General features: G+C 46.2%; 5 protein-coding genes across 5 annotated transcripts; 2 read left to right on the plus strand and 3 right to left on the minus strand.

Moving 5' to 3' along the window:
* Nucleotides 1-1,284: 1,284 nt before the first annotated feature.
* DFL_007016 (uncharacterized protein) lies at nt 1,285-2,193 on the plus strand (the record flags this gene model as incomplete). The annotated part of the gene is made up of 4 exons (XM_067636532.1): nt 1,285-1,447; nt 1,512-1,557; nt 1,728-1,916; nt 1,989-2,193. 4 exons carry the CDS (start codon nt 1,285-1,287, stop codon nt 2,191-2,193), a joined length of 603 nt encoding a protein of 200 aa, XP_067488138.1.
* Nucleotides 2,194-5,278: 3,085 nt separating this feature from the next.
* On the minus strand, nt 5,279-6,654 carry DFL_007017 (uncharacterized protein; the record flags this gene model as incomplete). Its single annotated transcript, XM_067636533.1, has 3 exons — nt 5,279-6,431; nt 6,488-6,559; nt 6,617-6,654. The coding sequence occupies 3 exons, from the start codon at nt 6,652-6,654 to the stop codon at nt 5,279-5,281; spliced, it is 1,263 nt and encodes a 420-aa protein (XP_067488139.1).
* A 2,671-nt stretch (nt 6,655-9,325) lies between these two features.
* Nucleotides 9,326-10,672, plus strand: DFL_007018 (mitochondrial 37S ribosomal protein mS45; the record flags this gene model as incomplete). Its single annotated transcript, XM_067636534.1, has 2 exons — nt 9,326-9,946; nt 10,178-10,672. The coding sequence occupies 2 exons, from the start codon at nt 9,326-9,328 to the stop codon at nt 10,670-10,672; spliced, it is 1,116 nt and encodes a 371-aa protein (XP_067488140.1).
* Nucleotides 10,673-11,596: 924 nt separating this feature from the next.
* On the minus strand, nt 11,597-14,927 carry DFL_007019 (uncharacterized protein; the record flags this gene model as incomplete). Its single annotated transcript, XM_067636535.1, has 9 exons — nt 11,597-12,478; nt 12,538-12,707; nt 12,775-12,939; nt 13,021-13,857; nt 13,919-14,248; nt 14,318-14,367; nt 14,445-14,526; nt 14,603-14,699; nt 14,811-14,927. The coding sequence occupies 9 exons, from the start codon at nt 14,925-14,927 to the stop codon at nt 11,597-11,599; spliced, it is 2,730 nt and encodes a 909-aa protein (XP_067488141.1).
* Nucleotides 14,928-18,458: 3,531 nt separating this feature from the next.
* Nucleotides 18,459-20,065, minus strand: DFL_007020 (uncharacterized protein; the record flags this gene model as incomplete). Its single annotated transcript, XM_067636537.1, has 2 exons — nt 18,459-19,861; nt 20,032-20,065. 2 exons carry the CDS (start codon nt 20,063-20,065, stop codon nt 18,459-18,461), a joined length of 1,437 nt encoding a protein of 478 aa, XP_067488142.1.
* Between the last annotated feature and the right edge of the window lie 3,536 nt (nt 20,066-23,601).

Genomic DNA, 23,601 nt, shown 5'->3' on the forward strand with positions numbered 1-23,601 from the left:
CGCAATATTTTATGGACAAGAAGCCAAGCGGCTCATTCCCAAACTACAAGGTCAAGTGGAATGATCAACTATACACCGATAAGAAAACTTCATGAATTGATCGATATCTTGCATGTGTTCGCAGAGCGCTAGCAATCGCATGGGAAACGAGTCAAAATTCGATTACCCAGTGCGAGTGGCAAGTCTTTTTAAGTTGGAACCCTGTTTGATTAAAAATATGTACACGGCACGTTGTTAACTTTAGAGTCTCGCTCGCGCGTTTGAGGGCATTTGCAGATTTAATTGTATATCGTATTTTGCATTTAATTACCTTATCCGAAATGGTTCCGTAGTCGGTACGATGAGTTTTATAAGTAACACTTTCGTTGAATACTCATTTTTATGTTTTCATGTAACTAAATCCCGGTGCTAGATGGGGTGCCAGATGGGCGTCAAAGCTCACATTCAGCCCGTCCAAAAAGATTTGTGAAACTCATGTTGTTGTGTGATTTCCCAATGTGGAATTTTAGTATGGGGTTATATATCACAAATCATGTTTACGATTTTGACCTTCGGGTCACATGGTCAATTTGAAAGTAGGTTTTGCTCCTTCCCAAAAGAACCCGCGTTCGAATCCCGTCACTAACATTCTTTCCCTCAAACAGCGATACAGAGAAGATTAGCATGGCCCCTGCACTAAGGATGACACGCTTCAACAAAGAGTAGCTAAAAGTTTTTTTTGCACTTTTTACCTTGAAATATGAATTCTATCATTCCTATCCAATGACTCGTTTTTATTCGGATTGAATACATTGGAAGTCTATTTTTCTTCTCTTTTTCTCTCTGAACTTTTTCTCTCTGAAGAGCTGTTGAAGTTATTTTGTCAAAACGAAAAAAAGTGTTTGACAGCAACATATTTCCTGTCTGAGCTCTCAAACAACACATGCAATGCCACCCTTATACTCCAAGATAGCACCCTCCTTGACTAGTGGCGAGTCTTGAAATATGTAGATTCGCTCTTCAAAGAACCTAGTACTTGATATACCAAGGATTACTTTGTATAGGGGCTCTAGTTCTTCGATCGGCGGGCCTTGCTCATCAAACTCCTCCAATACAATACAACTCTATCCACAAAGTTCACTTGATGCTTCATACTTCATATCAGCTGTATATTGTATACTATTCCAAGCTACTTCTACTGACATCATATCACCGCACTTCGATGCGTTCTTGGCAAAGCTCGGGCCTCATTTAGTACCAACTCTAAACTAGCTTAATGCCTAATGAAATCTAGCTTAACTCCTAATGAAATTCATCCGATCTTTCGACCTCGCCCTCTTCATCAAACCCCTTCAGACCCCATTCATGATCAACATGCCATCAAGCATAGATACAGAAAGCCTGCCACTCATAAACCGTGGTCGGGATGCCGTCCGTCGGGTATCATCCGTCTGGGCCGGATTTCGAGGTACGTACCATCAATGCATGCGACCAACCGCCGTTATCTGTCACTGACCGTCGTCCGATAATAGACTTCGCTCTCCGCGACAATGTCCTCGAAGTCGCCGTCGGTCTCATGTAAGTTACTTCCAATTGAACTAGGTACTTATGTTTCCAAATCCATGTATATCATGATATATCAAGTTCATGGAGCACTGGTTGTCCACGAGCATCAGACGGCCCCTGAACTTAAGCTTGTGTCTTTGTGTTACGTCACAGTACCACTAACGGCAAGATCACCAACACAGTGTTGCCTCTGCATTTACATCCGTTGTAAATTCTCTTGTTGCCGATATCATTCTGCCCCCGATATCCCTTATGTGGCAGCAGAGTCTTGCCGAAAACTTCATAGTCTTAAAGCAAGGCCATAATTCAACTGCCCACTACAATACTTTTCAGCAGGCGCAGGATGATGGGGCTATTACTTGGAATTATGGGTGCGTTTCGATCACCGAGCCCACAAAGGTATTATAAGTTACCGGGTTTACAAACGGGCTAACGGATGGTAGGCACTTCCTGGAGAAATTTATTCAATTCCTACTGCTTGGTGTTACGCTCTACGCCCTCGCCAAGTTCTACTCTTTATTCTCGAGCGAAGCAATTATCAAGTATCAGACTAAGTGTCCCGCTTGCAAGAAGGATATTTCGGCAAAAGCGAAGAGATGTCCGTTTTGCACCAGCTGGCAAGATGGAAGTGAACTGAATAACCATTAAAATTATATTGCTTCTGAGCGACTGGAGAGGTCGAGGTTAACGTAAATAGAGTTGTGGAAGGGGGGGTATTTATCTGTAGTACTTAGCGGCGCATTGTAATAGATAGATTGATGTATTAGCGGGATTGTACTTGCTTTGGGGGTGTAGGTTAGTTTCTGGGAGTTTAGAGCGGTGATAGATGCTGAACATCCAAATATATACTCTTTTTTTTTTTTCTTTATAAAATAAGCATCAAGCTGGAACATAACATATCACTGGTCTCGTTGCTAGACTTTTTTGATGTGTTATCACAAACCATCAACACATTATCACCAAATTTAAATTATGATTTCACTTTTGATTTCACTTTTGATTTCTGATTCCAACAAAGTAAGCGTTTGTGGTTTAGTGGTAAAATTGATCGTTGCCATGGCTGGTTCCCCAGTTACAGTTTCGATCAGCCCCGGGTTCGATTCCCGGCGGACGCATTACGTATAATATAAGCCTTCGGGCATTCCTTTTTTGCCATTTTTTTTTTGCGTCGATCCGGGCAATATCGACGCTTCCTTTTTGGGCGATTTGTCTCGAAATACAACACTTCAACACATCCCCTTTTCACAATCGAACATACGATTCCGAGGTTTATCGATACTACAGGCTAGGATGGCTGTTGGCAACCTTTTTTTTTGTATCGAGTATCATACGGGATATTTGGCCCCTTCAGGCATGACCTTACTTTCCTTAAAAATGTTCTACAGTTTTGAAATGGTATTGTGCCTTTTCCCTTTCAGATGTTGCACAAGAGCAATACACTCAAACGCGGTGGCCAGCTTTAATCGCTCCATTTCCAATATTTCTTCAGCTTAGGGTGGTAATTCGAATCCTCCATCGTCAGAACGAAATACGACCTAGAACTCGGCGTCAGTAACTTCATGTCCCGCTTCCCTAGACAGAAAGTCTAGAGCTTCGTCGATTTCGTCATTTTCATACGGGCAATCGCACGGCTCCGCATTATCTAGTTCTTCTAGACCTCCATCCAAGACCTCCTCGTCTACGCTCTCGCCCTGTGCAGCCCCTATTGCTGCTTCAAGCTCATCCTTCTCGCGTACTGCGCTCGCATATGCCTCTGATACAGTGGCTTTTCTTCCTATCCCTTCGAAGCCTTTCTTCCTGTCGGTATACAGTCTCTCCTGCGTGGCTATTGAGATAATGAGTGCGCGGTCACGTCCCTCTTCGATCGTAAATGCTCGTGCAGCCTGCCGGCCGATAGGATGCAATACTCGGGCTTCGAATCATGCGTGCATCTTCACGGCCTGGCGCATCATAACTATATCGCCAAGGCCAACATCAGAGTAATGCTATTATTGACCAGTTGGAGAAGGGCCCAGCAGCTCCACTTTGATTAGCACGTTGGAGTGGGACATTGAAGGCGCTGGAGTTCAGCTTGTCGACTGGCTATCCCCCTATTGAACTGTATAAATACAGGCTCGGAGCCCATGTCTTTGTTGATAGGGAGGAGAGACGGGTTCTTTGGGTTAGAGGTATAATCTTGAAGGTCGCCCCGGTTTTTGAAGCAGAGTCTTCCTCGGCGGATTACGAGAATGGTAATGCTGATTGTTAAGTCACAATGCAAGTCCTTCACTCTCTTCCTTTCACGGATGTGAAAGGTTGGGCTGACAATGACGTTTGGAGGCCTCGGGTCGAAAATTGCCCCAAACTCTCTGCTCGTCTCCGTCAGGACTGCGTCTTGAAGTAACAACTGATATTCTGGCCCATAGTAAGCCTTTTGTCGCGAAAGATGCATATTTTGCTCGCTCCTTTGATGGTGAGTGGATGCCGTCATTCTTCGAAAGCGTCGAGGTGCCCTCGTTGTGATTTAAAAGCAAGAGGTAAAATATATCTTAGCATACAGTTTTTCAGTCTCGGTGGTGTGGCTTTGTGCGCGTGTCCGTCGACGAATCCATACTCCTGGGCTGAGGAACGGATGAATCGGTATATTTCCTTGTTCCATCTGAGGTAAATGGAATCAAATCCAACATCCATCTTGTAGACCGCCCACGTCGATAAAGCGCTTTTGCGGTAGTATAACGTCCGGACTTTTCAATTCTCGTCGATCTTCCTGTTCATTCCGGTTTCGACGAGATAGGTAAAATTCCCGCATTGCTTTCTAGTTTGCATAGGCCGACATAGGGCGGCTCGAGACCAGCCCTGCTAAAACTTCAAGCATCAGAGTTTTAGATTCAATCGATCATTTCGAATTGGCTTTCGACTTCCAGTATCTCCCTCAACAGGCCCGTTTGGCAATTGGTACTAACTCTCTAGACTAAATCACATAGTTCTGGGGAATCCAACTGAAACGCAGGAATAGTGGCTTCCCGACGAACCAACTGAGTTCTTCGGGTATTCCCTTTTGCAATTTTCTGGATATCGATTGTTGTCAAAAGTGCGTGCGTGGTTTCCTTATATACCTACGTAAGTAGTTATGTGTATGCTGTCAAGAGCGTGTGATGGTTCCTGAGGGGTAGCTATAGACGCCACCCTTTGAAGAAAAGGATGAAATTCGGCAATAGGTTTCCCTTTAGCTATTTTCCATGTTTTTTGATATCTGGAGGTTCTGGTTTTGAGGGCTCGTAACCTGTGTGGTATTGGTTCTAACTGCCTCGACGAGCTACCAATATGTGGCAACCTGCAAGCTGATTGGCGGCCGCAACACAATCTCTTTAGGCGATTTGCCTCAAAATACAACATTCCAATATATTCGGATTAACATTCGTGTTGCATAAATTCGAGGTCTATAGATCGTCTCGGGACTAGTCTGTAGATACCATAGCTACGTAGCTAACTAGCAATACCTGTTTTATAACACTTTTTTTTTTTGTATCGGATATCATACAGGAAGAAGGTCTCCGAACTCCTTCGTAAATCAACGTAATAGTTGTATGAGAACTCTGTGTACGTAGAGATATTATAATTAAACACAGCAGATAGACGTCTTGCTCCCAAACGATGTTCATCACGTCTTGTGATATATACTAGCTGCTATCCTCGTTATATTTTTTTTCCATTCGATTTTATTTATTTATTTATTTATTTCCTTGTATACCCCCTACTGTTCTGTACTTTTCCTCCCATCCTTAGGCGGTGACTTGCTGCGAGTCCTCTTCGTGCTATATTTAATCGCAGCCGCTTGTTCCGCAATAATCGAGTTGTTCCACGAGGTATTACTCGACGGTGCCGATGTCTGTATCGGGTTTGGAACCTGCCTTGTAGATCTATTTCTCTTCACGGTGCTTTTTCGAGGCATTAACAACTGCCTCTGTGTTGCCGGTGATAAAATCCGTTTCGGTGTCTCCGGTCCATCACCTTCATTTATATCATCAATAACGGTGAGTGTATCGATCCATTCACTCTGTGTCGAATTTCTATCACCCGCACCACCCCGTCGACTATTCTTCCGTTTGATACTGCCTCCGCTGGCGTTTGAGTTCATGCGAAGAATTGCGGAGGGGTCCTGCATTGATACCGATCTCTTTCTTCTAAGCGATCCACCTGGTTGATAGCTACCGTGCGGCTTGATCCTTTTAGGCGGGGAATACGGAAGCTCTGCTTCTCCGTATGCCATGTTTGGAGGTTGGTATAGCCGTGGAACGCGGACGTATAAATCATCGTTGGGACTTGTGATAGGACTTGTTATTACGTCGATGGGGCTGGTTATATTTGTGGGTAGCCTTCGTGATGGTGCTCTTTCTATTCCTGGGGAGTAGACTGATGGCGAAGGAGGGGTAATACTTCTAGGTTGCGAATGTGGTTGGGATGATATTGGTACGGGGAGATATGTATCTGCGAAATCTTCGGTAGTGCTGTTATTTCTGTGTCTTGCTTGTTGCGGGGGAAGTAGTCGAGGAGATTTTTGTGCAATGTTGAATTCGGTGGGGACGTTGCTGAATTCACTGTGTACCGATCCTTGTCTTTCGCGGGATGGGTGGAGCCTTGCTCCGGCTAATGGAAGTTGGGAGGGATGTGGTCTTGTGCTGATTGGTTTTGCGGCGGCTGCCGGGGGCATTAAGCTTGTTGTGCGGCTGTATTCTTCTTTATGGTCTTCGTCGTCTTGAGGCCTTACGGGACCGCTTATGGGGAGTTGGGTGGTGTTTCGAGGGAGGGTTGGGAGGCTGTTTGAGATTTCGGGTTTCTTTTCGTTGATTATCGGTTCTTCGATGTTTTTGTCCATGTCCCGCGAGTTCATGAAGCTTTGTTGTTTTCTGTTATTTTTGTTAGACTTTAGTTTTATATTCGTAGGTCAAGAGTAGATGCTCACCTTCTTCTCGCCCAGAGGAAACGACCCAGGATCAAAAGCAGTGTAATCAACACTGCTATGCCACCGATTAAGCTACACACATTTGTTAGTTTATAGACACCGATCAGGCAAGGAGAGATAATTCCATACGCATATTTCGCCCCAACGGGCATATCCTGGAAAGCCATCCTGCGCTGCTCTAATATCTCAAGACTTATGTATATATAAAGAACGAAGGAATGAAAAAAATGAAAGAACGAGTAAATTTCAAAAACTCCGCACAACCACTGAGAACAATGATCTACCGGTTCTCTTTTCGAAGTCGAAGTAAGGAGTGATAACGCTAGCCCAGAATTATACTAGAAATCTAAGCTGAAAATGCAAAGTTTGCATATGTGTCCGTGATATTGGAATATTCTCTTTGCGTCGAATGAGAGTGGATCGAAAAGGGGATGGCGTGCCGCACAAAGTTGAGGTCTAGAAGCGGCATGCAAGGGCTGACTACCCGCACACAAGCTTTTATGTGTTTAGTGAAGCCATTCAGGTTTAAATAAGGAGTGTGAGATATTCCGTCGGTAGGGAAAGACTAAAGTATTAAAAGAAAAAAAGAGAAAAGTAGGAACGCCCAGAAGGAACTTCTGGGTGGTATTGGAGGTGAACCGATTCCTTTAATATAGTACCAACTGGCCAGCCGGAGCCAAATGGTTCCTTGTAAATACTGTGCAGAAATGTTTAAAAGGTTTCACCGAGGTGGTGTTTCTTAATCGTCTGATTTATTTTTTAAACACTCGAGCTGCAGCCCTTAAACCTTTTTTGTTTCCCCAAGCCGTAGGCTGGAAAACAATTGGCCCGTGTGCAAGTATGTGCTTCTGGTTACCTTTGCCTTATTATCATCAAGAGCGGATCTTGGCCGCTAGTGCCAATGAATGAAAGGATGTTGTTGCCTTTCGCATCCAGAAGCCGTTTATAAATGCTCGCGACATCTTCTGAGCGATCCGACAGAAACTGAAATCCTCAATCGATCAAACCCTGGCACGATCTGCTACAACTACAGCCTTTCTTAGGCGCCCCCCCCCCCCTCCTAAAGTTTACAAGTCGATACGATTGATAAAAGCCTTGTTTTAATCGTCGAATGTATTTTTGGGAAATACTTTTTTAAGCCATAGATTTGAGGCTAGATGATTGACCAAAAGACGACTATTGAGATTTAAATTTATCGGGATGCGGTGGCGTCCGCCTCTTCGCTACACCCGAGATGCACCTGCAGCTTCGAACCGCTAGATGCACAATTTTTTGTGCCCACGGGCTAGGTAGCATGCAATGTCACCTTGTCACATAAACTAGTACACATATGTAGTATATGACGACCTCTTTTAGGATGCACATCATCGACGTTCAAGATACCTCTTTTAGGACCTAATACCCGAGCTATATTGCAAAAGTCCAACGTAATGGCCATCAATGGGGGTTTTTGAACTTTTCGGTTCGAGTGATTCTGCGGCTGTGCATGTGTTCGCTTGGGGTTCTAAACATTCAACGATAGTACAGAGGAAGCGGACCTTGTTCGAGTTCGAGGTGGTTTGTTTCTCAAACGTGTCGATTGTTCGATTTATCCTTGTCTGAAGGATTCTAAAACTGACATGCGTGTCCACACAGGATTTCTGGCGTCATAGGGCCTAACAGGTGTTATAGGATGTCTTTTTCTGATGTTCATCCGCTTTTCGAGGTGCATGATGAAAAGTCGCGCATTCGGATCGTTTTGCGAGATCTTCCAAGATGCATAGTAGTTGATCAGCACCATGGGGTCCACGAGACCATTTCTGATGCTGTCACGGTGCATGATATGATAGCCTAGATATAATTTACCAGAGTTGAAAGATTTCGCCTTTCGTCCCAGATTGAGACACCTCCACAGAAATCGCGAATGCAAAATGCTCGGGCGAAATTTAAACTACAAAAAAATAAAAATCGATCGATACCTACTATTTATATGCCAGGGCTCCCCTGTGACAGAAGTTTCGTCCAGAATTTATTTTTAATTTTTTTCTTCAAAGCCGCACTAGTCAATCCCATCGAAGAACAGAAGGGGAAACCTTACCTATCATCGATATCTTCCAAACAATGAGACATAAAACCCTCCGAAATACACGGAATCCCGCATATCCCACCGCCGTCAGAGACGTTTAAGAAAAAAGCTGCCTAAACTAAAACTATAAACGTTGTAAAATGTCGTGGCACCTGGGGCTCGCGAAAAGGACCATTAAGGTTATGGCATTCCCCCACGGGCCCACCGGTCAGATGTAAAATTCATGCATGATTGTTTGAAGCCGCATCGCATGGCCTACGGCCGGGATAGATTGCTCGATTGTTTATTTAGACGGTAAGTTGTCTTTGACCTGGTTTAACAGATGTCATGATTAGAGAAGGTATGGCATCTCGTGCCGAAAGGTTAACGTTCGTGGTTGATCATGAACGATGTACGACGGGCTTGAGTGGCTATGCAATCTTATATAGACGCATCCTATACTTGCTGGTAAGTACTTGTGAACACGGTCACAGCAATACCCGTCCATGGTAGGTAGACATTTTTGGCATTCCGTTCAGATATTCCAGGCGAAGTAGCCGCCTGAGGTTGAGTTTCCAAAAAAGTGAGTTCTGCGTTGCGTGCCAGGCATCCCCAACACTCTCGCCTCTGATTGGCCCCTCCCGCCTGCCCGGAACTTCAAATTTTCATTCCCTCAAAAAGCCAAACCCTCCAAACCCACTTCCACCCACCGTCGACGACATCAACCTCACCCATCGACGTCGTCCGTCCACCAAAAGAGCCTCAAAGGGCCTTTTTACCACACGTAAAAGACAATGCCACCGCGGCTGCGGCCTTCAAGCCTCCCCTCCACGAGCAATGTGATCCCGATCCCTCAATCCTTCTCCTCCTCCCCTCTCCTCCCATACCTCCTCCCCTCCTACCACATTTACACCACCTCCTCCTCCTCCTCCTCCTCATCATGTCGTAACTTCTCCACCTCCGAACCTTCCTACCGTCGCGCCCGTTTCGAAAAGACCCCCGGAACCCGCAACGGCTTCATCGAATGGATGTCCAAATTCGGCGGACGTTACAACGTCCCCTCTCCCACGAACAACATCCCCGTTTACATGGTCTACCAACCGACCCCCCTCCCAAAAAGCGCCCCAGAATCTCTACTCGTCAAAAAGCGAGAAAAGGGTGTATCAAGAAAACAAGCGAAGATGGGAGCAATCGATTGGGATCTTGCAAGGAAAAGGGCGGAATATGCGCCATTCCCTTCGAATCCGTCGTTTAAAGTCCACCCGGTGATTTCCACGGAGTTTAGAGAACAAATATATTTGAGGATGAAGGCGGATAGATCGGTTAAGAGGATTTCGGCGGAGTTGAATTGTGAGCTCGAGAGGGTTGCGGCGGTGATTAGGTTGAAGGAGATTGAGAAGAGGTGGATTGAACAGGTATGATATTCCCATTTTCTTCTTTATAGATCCCTCTATCCCCTCTATTTTTATATCACCAAGCGAATATGATGAGTCCATATAAATAAATTCGATTAGTCTATAAGACACCAAAACACATGGTTATAAACTATGGGTCCCAACAGTCTGATTCGCTTCCCCCAAATCCTCCCCCAAACCTCCCACCCCCTTCTCCCAAAAAAACATACTGACGGCCCCCTCCTCCCTCAGAACCGCCCCCTCTGCACCGAAATGCAAAAATGTGTCCACGCAATGATGCCAGTAACACAATACACCCCCTTCCCCCAGCATGAATCCATAACCGACCTACGAATCCACCCGGCAACAAACAACCAACTCTTCCTCGCCGTTCCCGAATCCTTACCCTTCAACCGTAAAGATGCCGCAGAAGCACTAGGTATCCTGCCAGCGGATATAAGAATGCCACATAGCGAACTCATCGAAGTAGAAAGGATGAAACAGGCTGGTGTCGAAGTTCAGGAAATGATTAAGATTGAAACTGAACGTGAGCAGAGAGAGGCCGAGGAGGCTAAGGCGAAGAGGGAGAGGAGGGAGAAGAGGTTGGGGGCGGCAAAGGTGGTGGAGACGGAGAGGTTTAGGTTTAGGCTTAAGCCTGCTAATGCTGCAGCCGTGGGGTATAGGTATGGTGTTCCGGCTGAGGATCGGAAGAGGGGGATCAATAAGATTCCTACCAGGGTGGTGTGATCGGGATATATCTTTAATGTATTCGAGGAGAGGCAGGCTCGCTTTTTTTTTTTTTATCGGTTTTTTTTATCGGAGTATTCTCGGATATTATTTACGGTCCTATCGCTGGGGACTTTGTATATACTACAATCAGGTTAACATGAAGATACCTTGTGAATAAATCTTTGGCCGCCAGCCGCGCCTTTTCTAACTCATGATATTAATCTTTTCGCTCACGAAATTATATATTTACTCCATGCGAACACCTAAGCGTATATTCATCTTTGTATATCCACATACAAAAATAACAACAGCCGCTCGCTTTCTCCGCCATAAGTAAAAGGCTTCCGTAGCCCTACCCCGCCCTCCTTCGTATCACCAAACCACACACAGAGAAAACCTCCATCGGAGAATAGAAGAAGGAGAAAAGGTATACGTACTCCCCCAAAAAGAGGGGGGGGGAAAGCTGACCCGATGGAAGAAAGAGTATATAAAAAAGGGCTACAAAAAATGAAATATGGCTAAGGAAAAAAGTAGAAAGAAAAAAAAGACATAAACAAACGCCATGATCGCAATGCCCGTCTTTCAGAGGCCGTTTGGTGCCAGTATAAAGTAAGAAAAAGTACTATAAGAGGAAGAAATAAAACAACCAAAAATGCAAGATAAGAAACCAGGAAAGGTCCCTTCAGTCTAAGGGTTTGGTATAGGACGGCGTTCCACAGGAGCCGAAAGAGGGGGAGAATAAAGCAAAGGGGGAAGAGAAGGTGACAATGAAGAGGAGGAAAAGGGAGGAGAAGAGGATGTTTGCGCCGTGTGAATGTATACTGCTCGTTCCGGTCCAAAATATCCCAATCCCAGAACCCAAGAGTAAGGGAAAGAAACCGAAAGGAACAAACCGAAGGATCCAGCAAGGAAAAAACAACCCCAGGGAAAGGAAGTATATATTTACTCCTCACCCTTCTCTGCCCCCCTTTCCGTCTTCTCCTTCTCCTTCTCCTTCTCCCTCTTCTTCCCGTTCTCGCCTTTGCTAGCAAAGCTGATAGAAATCTTTTTTCCAGCCGCACCAGCCGCAGGCGTAACAGCGGATACCACCGCACTCCCTTTCTTGCTCATGCTTGGGCTCCTCTTCTTCGTACTCCTTAACAACCGTTCCATCCCATCGTCTTCTGCTTCTTCCTCTCTTCTCCGCTTTTCGCTCAACCGATCCGGCGTGGGCGGTAACGAACCAGTCATGACATGATCGTCCGTCCCCGAAGCTGGTGTCGGAGTCGTACTTCCAGCAGCGGCGGCGGCGGCGGTTGTAGCAGCAGCCTCTTCCCCATTCGCATCAACACTACTTGCCCTACTAGCAATATTCAAATTCTCAATCCCACCAGCCTCGTCGCCTGCCGAACTACTATCTTTCGACGTCTCTCCGTTCACATCCGCCGTAGTATCCATAAACACATCTTCATCATCGTCCGGATAGTCCACCAAACTCTTACCCCCAGCCAGGCTTGATCCAGCTGCGGAAGCGGGTGTCTTCCCACCTGTCTTAATCCTCTTGCCACTATTCTCCACCGCCGAATATTCAACTTCATCCTCATCATCTGAGCCGTTAAAGTATTCCTCCTCGGCGGCATCGAGATCCTTTAGACCTTCCCATCGTTTCCCGCCATTGGCCGCGCTACGAGTACCGACTTCCTCATCTGCCGAGAACGGCACGGTAGTATCATGTATTTGATCATACTTGATAACCAGCGACGAGAAAGTATCAACATAAGTGATCTCTGCGAGTTTCTCGCGGTATTGCTCAACGAGGTGGTTGATGAGGAGTTTAATCCCTTCCTACACTACGATTAGCAGTCTCTTCAGAATCCGAACGGACGAAAGGAAAGAATACACACCCGCTTGATGAACTCGAAGAATTCCAGACACGCCGAATTCAAGAGATTATCTTTTGGCATCGTCTCGATCACAATGTTCAGTATCGGCTCCAGCAACTTATTCTTGATAAGCTGGCGGTTATAAAACTCATCATTGAGTTGGACGCATGCTCTAAAGAATTTTAACGCAGCTGTTCGAAATAACTGTCAGTCTTCCAGATTCTAATACAAGGCCTTCATAAGAATAGGAGAACCTACAAAGTTGCACAAACTTTTCACTAGCAGTCAGTAACTGCGCAACCCTCGGCGCAATGTTCTCGCTGAGTATGAAATACTTATTTCGAAACAAATGATGCCGGACGAAGAAACACAAAAGCTCGAGCAAATGGGTATACAGTGCTGATTCGTGAAGTGATAACGACTCTAAAACCATCCCGACGGTGAGTAGTTAGCCCAGGACACACAAAAAAAAGTACTTCCCGCACCTCAAGGAAGGTATCATACCTATCGTCCTCCCCTCCAGATCCGACAGTGGTTTAAATAACTTTTTCGCACTCCTATCGTAGAAACTTGTAAAAAACACTTCCGTCGGTCCTTCCTCCGCTCCGGGCGGCCGTCTTGTCGCATTTCCAACCACATTCATCATCTCGCTCATTTTTGCGATCCCTTCCAGCGGTTGCACCTGATTAGGGTCAAGTAACACTTTAATTGCATCTGCAACTTGGGACTTAACGCCCATGTCTTGTTCTGATAACAGCAGTTCAATCAACGTATCAGTCAATGGCTTCGTTTCCTCTTGTATCTGCTTGAAGATAAAATTCCGCATCATAAGCGGATCATTATCGATCATGCAGACCAAGATTTCTGTCCCGGCAATCCGAGTGGCAGGGTCGTCGTTTTGAAGCGCATAGTCTATGACGTTGAATAGGCCGTGTTGGATAAAGTTGGCGTATAACTGTGATCTGCTAGGTCCTTGCAAGTTCTTCGCTATAGCCGAGCATTGCTGTAGAAACTGAACGCCATGTTTCCGTCGTTGTTTATCCTCAGGCGGGAGGGGGTCCGAGGAGAATAGCTCGAAGAGAGCCTTTAGGAAGACGCCGTTGGTTTGGAGGTGCTGGACGATGTCGACTTGGTTGAAGAAGATGAGGGAGTTGAGGACGGAGAAAGTTGGGTCGTCAAGTATCCTAGCTAGGACGACGTCTTTGAGGTATTGTAGTCGATATGTTTGATGTATTTTCTTCTTGATATCCGGGTTATCAATCGTCACCACTTCCTTAAATCTAGTATCGTCAGAAAGATACGTCCGGTGATTGGCTTTGTGTGTCGGGAAGTCGGGATCATCTACATTCGAAGTTAGTATCTAGGCCGATTCCCTTCCGGACAGTTCATCATATTGGCTCACATTCTAAGATACCAACAACCCCCATCACAACCTCATCTGTAACGATGTACTCTATTATCGTGGAATCATTCAGCAATATTATTATTTTCATGATCCGACACAACGAGAACAGCTCCGGCAGCATCTCCATATCCTCCGCCGTATCCAGCAGCGGCACGAGTTTCGGTATGTAGTCATCATTAATAATGAATTTTGCCAGCGAGTCTCTTCCAGCCGCATTTATCGTCAGGGTATGCATCATGTTTTCGATATTGGCGAGAATACTTAATTCCGGCTTGGGGAGCTTAACCGAATACAGTAGAGCTTCATTATCGTCGGAGAGTATGTCATCTGTAGCCCCTCACGGAGTTAGCTTTTTAAACACTTCGCCCTCCAAATTCGCGTAGCATCGAGGCTTACCAGCACTGGATAGTGACATTATCCTATTCTGAACATGGCTCACGAAGTCCCTGTAAACAACCATCTTAGCCCCACAATTTTATCATTGGGATTCCACAGAAGTCCCTCGAACTGTCAAAAGACCAACCATATCGCAGCACAACCTTCGGGCTCCTGGAAGCTCAAGGCCATATCCGTTCCATTAGGTTCCGTCCATACTATCAGGGTCTCTGAAGCTCATCAAATACCATCGTTAGCAAGATCCTTCCATCATCCTCGAGGCAGCCAAAAAGTTTGAGATCCAACCTTGTTGCTTCTGATACCCATCATCCTTGACTATCCTCGTCTCCAATAGCAACCGATCCTCTTCCTCCTCCGACTTGACTTGTATATGCGGCTCGTCCTATTGGTACAAGAAATCCTCCATTAGCCACTCCGTCGTATTGTTGCGTGATCACCAATGCGTCCCCGTTCCCTAATTAACTCCAGATAGATAGAAAAGGTCACCACCTACATTCAACACCTGCCCTGTGCAATACCCAGTCCCCCTATCGAACCAATCATTATTCCGTAGCTCGTAAACCTTGACTCGTCGCGGTTGTGTCGGCGGGTTCGGCACAACCAGTGCCATAATCGAGCCGTGAAAGTACTGATAATTCTATTATCAGAACGGATCCCAAAAATAAATAAAAAATGCCGTTGGGAGTTTGTCGAAATGATAAAGAGTAAGATCCGCTTTTATGGAAGGTGGTTAAGGTTAATGCGAAGCAACGTCGTGAAAGAGGCGAAAGGGATGGACCGGAAAGGATGGCGTCGTTTTTGTTATCGCTTTAAAGGGGCGGTAAGGCTGTCAGGGTCCAGCTGAAGAAGGTTAGAAGAGTGATATCAATTATGTGCACGAATTCAGTGTCCAAGCCGCTCTGCTTCCGTTCGCTCTATTCCCTTTTCTGTGGCTTTAAAAATGCTTTGAGAACCCCAAAACAACAAGTCCCCTTCTCTACCCCGCTTGCGATGTATCGATGATAGGATGGTTGGAATTTATTGCGCGATTTGACGTTTAGTCTAAGAAGCACACTGGCAGATAACGTCGTCGAGATCGGTTGGATGTGGCGAGCAGGTCGCTAGCTATCGGAAAAAAAGACGTGGCTGTCGTTGTACCTCACTGCCGGGACCTGGTTGTTTTTTTTTGGTGTTATACCCCTCCGAACGACGGAGAGTTTAATATCGCTGCTTTGAAGGGAAGAGCGAAAAAAAAAAAAAAAAAAGATTGGACAAGGTGTGTGAGAGAGACGGAGAGAGACGGAGGGGTAGAAGAGACGGAAGGAGAGAGACGGAGAGAGAGAAAGACGGAAGGATGGTCTTTGTTACACAATGACACACTCTTTTTCTTGTGTTTGTACACACCCTCAAGGCTGGTATTGCACGTGCGGGGCGGGAAGTGATGGGCTTATGGCGCGGGAGGATATGTAAATAAGTATATGGGTTCTGATAGTAATAGTGGCGAAGAAGGCGACGACGATGGATGTGTCAGCCCCAAACCGGGAATTTCCCTCGAATGGTCGCGCGACAGACCCAGGGGTGTGGAGATAAGGACGATGGCGGATTCTGTAGCGAGATTTGGGGGGAAGGTGAGGGGGATGGGAGAGGTCGTGATTGGGAATGGACAAGTTCCTGGGTCGGATTTCCCACTCCGTCGCGTAAATTGGCAGGGAGGAATGGCGGGATGCTTGCTGGTTCTAATCGCAGGAAAGGGCAGTCGCGATAAGGGAAAGGAGTTATATCTTGGGGAGATAATGCGAGGAAAGGACAGTGGCGATGGGGTTTGGAGATATGTAAGGTGATGAAGCTGAAGCCGAAGGCCGTGATGACGGTGATGGTGATGTGACAGGGCGATGACGAAGGTTGGATTGGAGAAGGGAAGGTTTTGCGATGGCCGGGCGACTGATAAAAAGTGAGCGGGCCCGATTAGGACGTCAACCGGCTCGTTTGACGCTCAAACATGCAAAACCACCACCAACGATACCAATATCTCTATCGCCAGAAACAACTGATGGAACTAGTTGATTAACAGGTAAGTAACAATTAACTGCTTCGCTACGTAACTAGCTAACCAACCCAATGTCTAGGTTGGTAAGTGGTTTGGCAGACTGATGATAGATGGATGGACAGACGTCTGAATTCGAATGTCGAATAACCCACTCCCACCCGATTGGACCAGTTCTAGCCTGTTCAGTGTCTATCTGCCTGTCGACGTGGACCCAGCCGACGAAATAAAGGATGGGTAAATATAAAGAAGAATATCGACTATATTCGAGTAGCCTTGGTAATTAAAGGATCTGGATATATGTATATCGCTATACGGGACGCCCCAGCCGAATATGACGCCAAGCGGGATAAGCAGGAACCAGGGTTCCAATCCCAATTCCGGTTCCTAAACTGCCTGCACTATGCCCGTCGGTTGCTTGCACCGTAGGAGCCTTTTTCGAAGTCGAAACCGGGAAACGAATTAAAACTATGGATAGCTGGAACGACGACCCTCTCTCTGTTCTCTCCAGATGTCAAATCGATGTCGGTCACAAGCTTTATCGATGCTATAGCCTCCCTCTGCGCAAAAGCCAGAGAAAGATGATCTGATCCGAAAAAGTGGGGGCGACAAGCTCTCCAACTAATGCTCCTCATTAGTTAGCGGTTAGAGCTAGCTTGCCCGTCTGTCCTCCCTGAGTCAGCTGGCACTAGTCCGTCGGCAAACCCAGCGGCGGACAAGGTATGAAGAACCGTTGAGAGGCAAGAATAACTGACTTCAAAACCGTCACAAAAAAACCCAACAGGAATGAAGTTCTCAAGAGGTACAGTATATCGAAAGAGCAAAGAAAGAAAAAGCAAAATGAAAAATTAAACCGCAACAGCTTCCATCGGGGCAAATCGGGCTAATAATCCCATCTTAAGTACACGTTAAAATTCCCAGCTAACCTAACCACCCTGCTGAGTCTGTGCCAACGTCGACATCGTTCTTTCATGCAATGCACCGTTCAATGGCCCATTATTTTCCTCGAAAAGAAAAAAACCAACAGGCACTAACATCATATGCACTTACATATATGCATGAGACGTCAAAAAAGTCAAGCAAAAGTGGAGCAACTTGGACTTGCATCAAACGGGCCCTTCTAGAATCCACCTTTCCCACACATATGTATGTACGCATATAAAATAAATTAAAATAAATCCTATTCATTTTTTCTTAAGACCGTACGTGCGCTGCATTAATTTAAAATTTTTATATGCTATCGCTATCGATTGTCGACTCTTAGATATAAAGCGGGGTCTCCGGTTTTTTTGTCACGTCATATCATATCGTAAGTTTCGTTCGTTGATTCGTTCGTTCGTTCGTTCTAATTCTACACTTCAGCTTGTAACTACCTTTTATTTCAAATTTCCAACAAGGCAGTCCGATATAATAATCATTTAATGGAGAATCCTACCCCGCCCTAAAAAAAAAACCCTCCTCTCGTTTTTTGGGTCCAACAAATTGGGGAAAGGGACGATGTGTTTATTGATAATATTGAGGGTTGATATCGTGTTGAATTCGAAAAGGGCAAGTCTGGAAGTATGGGGCAGTCTCGGGGTATGGATGGGGATAAAACCGGGCTTTAGGATGGGAAATTGGGTATAAGGGGGAGGTTATACAATATATACAGTCTCTGGGGATTCGAAATGGAGGGGGGAAAGAGGATAGTCAAATGCACGCTCCAAACGGCTACGCAATGTGCGCTCGCCGGAAATTCGTGATTTGCAAAAGGAAAGGCCACGAAGGGAAAAGAAGAAGATAAGGAAGTGGTGCAGCGGTTCGTAGTGAAAAGAGAAGTGTAGGTAGGTAAGGCTACAGCTCTGATAGAGGAACTTGATAGTCCTTTAGAGCAAAATCAGACTGGATAGTAGAGGGGCGTTGTGAAATTCCGAAGGAGGGGAGGTATACCGAGAACGCCATAAGTAACCGGGCACCAAAAAAAGAGACAGATGGTGCGGTTTACGCAGAATCCAATACGCCATGCAGAGTCTCCGCACCGAATCGCAAATAAAAAAACAATTTAAGAAAAACCAGAAGCAAAAAGCATACGTGCAAAACGGCCATCAGTGTGGAGAAGTGCTCCAATATTCTTAGGAGTCATGACCCGCCGTGGCCGTTCCGATACGCCGTTCCATTGCCATATTCATGATGGTCATGCTGGCAGCCATCGCCATGAACGTGGTGATGATGCTTTCCGGGATGGTGAGGTTTCAATGCTGGTGTGGTAGTAGTCGATGGGATTGGAGTATGGTCGGATTGGGTGCCTTGCGAATCAGTCTGACTCGGTGGTGGAGGTGGGGGCGGGGCATTGTGGGCAGAATTGTGAGCATTTGTATGAGCGTGCTGCTTCTTGGTATTCTTAGTACTCGTCTTCCTGCCCTTTCGCTGCAACCTCTCTTCGGCCCGCCGCCGTCTGTTCTCGGCTTCTTTTCGCTCTCTTCGCTCCCGGCGATCTCTGATATCGTACTGCCGCATCAAAGCTTCGGGTGGCTGACCAAAGATGGCCTCGTATTCGCAAAACTCGCATATCCAAATTTCACCCTTATTTCCACTCGCATGCCGCTGTTTAAGGCGCTGCTGTTGGAGATACTCCCTCCTCGCAGCTGCTCTTGCTGCGCTCTTCTTTTTCTGTTGCTGTTGGTAAGAGTTGTTCCCAGACATATTCGGTGATGTCTGGGTCCCAACCGTCGACATTGACCTCTGGTAGTTCGCACTGACGTTCGGCGGCGGATGCGAGTATGCTAGGTTTGCAGAAACCGGAGAATCACATTTGAATGTGAAGGGGGAAGTCGGGGCATTGATTCCGGCTCTTTCGAATCGGTTTTCTTTGTCTGGGGTGTTCGGGACATCGTCCGTGCCACCTGCGCCAGGGGATTTGCCTCCACTCTCCGGATATGCTCCGGAGGCTGCAGCAGGCGTCCCAGGAAATCTTTTGACCCTTCGCATCCCACCGTTGCCACCATTCGATAGTGTTGATAAAGGAGATCTCTGAGTTCCAGCGGATCTATATCGTCGAGGGGTCGAGTGAACCGAAGTCCCAGCAGATACTTGGGAATACTGGGTGGCATAGTTATGGCCGGTGGTAGTAAACCCGTTCGAACTTGCCCCGCCAGGATGAGCCGGCGTAGGGATCTTGCGTTTCTTCTTGTTGTTGGTATTTTCAGACCAATCATAGCCTCCATCGTTGGGACCACCGATCCCCTGGTCGTGCGCGTCATCTAGCTGACCGCTGCTGCTGAAACGACCAACGGATGCATTTGACACATCATCTTCGTCCGAAGAATCATTGTGCTCATGGCTGCCATGCCCGGACGGTGATCCGGTCGACCCACCCGGTGGTGGTGGATATGTGTATGGTAGATAGAAGAGCGGCGTGGGATTCGGGGGCGCAGGAGGGCTCAAGATGGCCTTTGAGGACTCGGGTGACAGACGGTCTCGGAGGGTCCTCTTTGGAAGAGGTCGGATGGGACGTCCATGCACCGGACTGAATAGACCTGTATCTGTAGAGTGGATGGACAAAACACCTTGAGCATATTCCAAACCACATGTTTATGCATGTAACGGGTATCACATGAAGTGTACGTAGCCGGGGACATGGGGTAGTAGCGGATGAATGGATAGATGGATGTTCATATATGGGACGGAGGGAGGAGAGGAGCAAAGACCATACCCGCTGCCGCTGCTGCTGTTCCTGCTGCTGCCATGCTTCAACGTGGTGCAAGAGTATTTGCTACGGTGCACAGAAAGATGGGCGATTCGACCAAACAAGAGCTGTTCAAAATTTCCGAGAACGATATAACCGAATTTGCTCCACTTGATGAGGGCCGAGGAAGGGATATCGATTCGAACACAAAGACGATATGCTATAACAAGACAATTCTATGATGCAAGAACAAGGACATCTGCTAGGGAAGTTAGGATCGAGGGTCGTGGTGATAGATTGAGGGTCCTGGGGGTGTGATGGTATATTGTGAGATGACGATGGGGGGTGAAAGTGGAGTGTGGTGGAGGTGGCTGTCTTAATAATATTAATGTGTGTGTCAGTTCGAATCGGCTGTTCGTTCACAGCACACTTTCTTTTTCGGTGCGAAGAAAAAAAATAAAAAATAAAAATGAAGGAATACTATAAATTACCCAGGCAAATAGATAAGATGGCAGAATATGATATAAAATAAAATAATAAAATAAAATATTTTACTATGATTCCTTTGCTCTACCAATATATCTCTCTTTGTCTTCGATATCTCGTATTGTAACAACGTCCTCGAAATTAGATCGAGTGATATTCAGCCACGGACAAAGTGTGCGAGTGGAAGGGCATGGAAATCGAAGGTTGCCAGCGAATGAGCAGCTAGCTTAGCTCGGGACTCGGCCTTGCCTGATACAGCATTTTATATTGTCAATCCTCTGATCGGACGATAGGTTCCTAATCTTAATTCCTCCATCGAAGGGCATATTAGGATCGAACCAAGGGATGCTATATTTAAGACAAGATAAAATGTGTCCCTGTCGAATCCAGGCCCCAAGGCCGGATACACAAAGCTCAGCTAGATCTCACAACAGCGAGGCGGTGTTAGAGCTCGAGTGATAGTGGCACTCGTATACCCCCCGTACTCTAAATGAGATAGCGAATCATCAGCAGGAATGAATCAATTTCAAAAGCATCAGCTCCCAAACTCGAGGTCCGGTTCTTGCATTGCATATCTGGGAAGCTGAGATCGTGGAAGGGTAGGGCTGAAAATTAAATGCACGGAAAGTCATCGGACCGCCCCGTCTCTTCGATCTTCGAGCGCATCGATGCGATGCAATACAGGCCTACTTAGGCACGAAAGTAATTAATATCGATTGAATCCTTTCTCGTGCGGGGTGATTAGCCAGTCAGGTGGTTGTCGATGGGGGGGCCTGGTATCGATGGAGTGCTCGAGTGTGGCGAATGTCGTTTCAAAGTTTCCGCTGTGTATTAACCAACCTCACCTCATAACCTCACATCAGCATTCCTGGGATCCTATGCAATGCATCATGATTGTTTTGATCGAAAAGAAACACCACGGAAAATAACTTCCACTCCACTTCAAGGTCCAGTTCCAACCTCAGCTTCAGCTTCAAAATCCATGGAACCGAGTTCCAGTTGTGATCAGCCCGACTACGACGGCCTGGTTATCAACCGATAACCAACGGTTCTTATTGATTAATTCGATTCGATAAGCTAAGTACTTAACTATGGCTTTCACCAGCTGTTTATTGCCTGTTTGCCTGGTACATATACCTACTTAACCAGCCTTGCATTTATTCGTTCGAACATTCGTTCGGACTCAGACGTCGGGGCCGCCGTTGATACATGCCGCTACGAAAGTTACTCATCAGCCATAGCGCCAAAGAGGCAGATATCGATGTCCACAGCCACATAAGTATTCATCCATATTGAATGGAGAATGCCGAATACAAATGTCTTACACTATAGACTCTGCTAGCCTCGAATTCTAACTGCAGTAAGAGCTAAAGCAACCTGCACTTTCTGAAGCCGAGGCCGCACCGAATTCGCACATCATGAAATGACATTGGTGTCTTGCCCGATTTCAAGCCAATTAACAGGTTCTCATAACCTCGAGCCTCTTTCTCTACAACCATATGGCCGAGAGGCAAGTACTTGTCTATTGCTATTGCTATGTCTATTCTGTCGAACTGCATGCACTTTCTCTCGGAATCTCAAATTCCAACCTCTAACGTCGTCAGCAAGAGGAAGTTGGGTTCAGCTCCCGCAGATGCTGACAAAAAAAAAAACAAGATGGCGACGAATCACTGGTACTTTGATACAGGGCAAGTGTGGGTAGTATGCTTCTGGCATGAACATGAGTTTATTATAATCCCGTTCTGCCATCCTCTGTCAATATGAATCGATATCAAGTTGACCATCCCCTCGATCATCCTCTTATCACCTCCGCAACACAAAATTATTCATTCCACCGTTAATCCCCAGAGCCTCGAGGGAAGTCGTCGGCTCTTTGCACAAGCATGCATAACGCCTCCGCCAATGAGGCAGGGTTCTATGTCGACATCCTGAATAACGGCCAGTCACGGTGGGGGAACGCTTGGCCTTGCTGGCACTTGCAGAGGGAATGAACGGATGAGGGGCCTCACATGACACAGGATGGATTAAACTAGCACCGAAGCAAATGGAAAAAAGTGAAATCCTGTGCTGTTCGATGCACTGAATGCTGCAGCCTTTGGTCTGTTTCCTGCTAGAGCCAGCACTTCTCCCTTTCCCTTTCTTTGGAATCCGAACGCGTGTCAACGACCTATCTTTCTATATGAACTCTGCCCTCAGAGTTTTTTTTATATTATTTTTTCACGCACTCATCAAAAATTCATCAAAAATTATATTTTGACGCATGAACCGGCCCGACATGATCCTCAACAGCGACTTTGCCATCTCCAACTTCTCGAGAAGCTTTCAGCTTCGGGCTTCCTTCTCGTTTGGGATCACCTGAAGCCACCCTTCTTATTCCTTTCTTTGGACTCAAATATGCGCACATCAGCGTAATTTACGGACCTATTACCAGCACACCCCTGACCTATTTTCGGTTCTTCTTCTTGGCAGTTGGATCGAGTGGGTTGAAGCTGTTTGGCCGAAACGATGACGATTTTGGTGATGGTCCCAAGCAAACAGGTCTTTTTTGACTTGAATTTCGACAGTCTATTCTGACATTGGGGTCCCCGCACTATCACAATCGTCCTCATGGCCCCTCCAGCATAAAATTCTTATACTAACATCCAATTCCTAAACTTCTTTTTACTCCATTTCAATATTCATCCGATCTCAATCAAGGAGAACTTTTCTTCTGGCGGTTCTTCTAATAAGTATTCGGCGAACCCCACCTTCCCAATCTTCTAGGCATCTCATCGTATCATCATCATTCTTGGGTATGCCTGTCTCACCAACTCCTTCGCTAAAAAAAAAAAAAAAAAGAGAGGACAGTTTGGATATCACCGAGGATTTTTTTTTCTCTTCATTGCTTCAAACGTGCTGCTTTCCCACTAACGAAGCAGCCCTATTCTGCACAAAAACAGCCGGCAGCATGACTTCTAGCTGTCTACTAGAAAAGATTTTGGTCAAACAAACCTAGCCTGCATCATCGACACGATTTCCAGATTGTGTGAAGACCGACGAATCGGAGTGAAGGGGAAAAAAAAAAGAAACTCCAAGAAGCAAAAACGCCTGTTCTCGGAGGCCTGTCGCTCT

The sequence above is a fragment of the Arthrobotrys flagrans genome (genome assembly GCF_004000055.1).
Source record: "Arthrobotrys flagrans strain CBS H-5679 chromosome Unknown unitig_8, whole genome shotgun sequence".
Classification (NCBI taxonomy): domain Eukaryota; kingdom Fungi; phylum Ascomycota; class Orbiliomycetes; order Orbiliales; family Orbiliaceae; genus Arthrobotrys; species Arthrobotrys flagrans.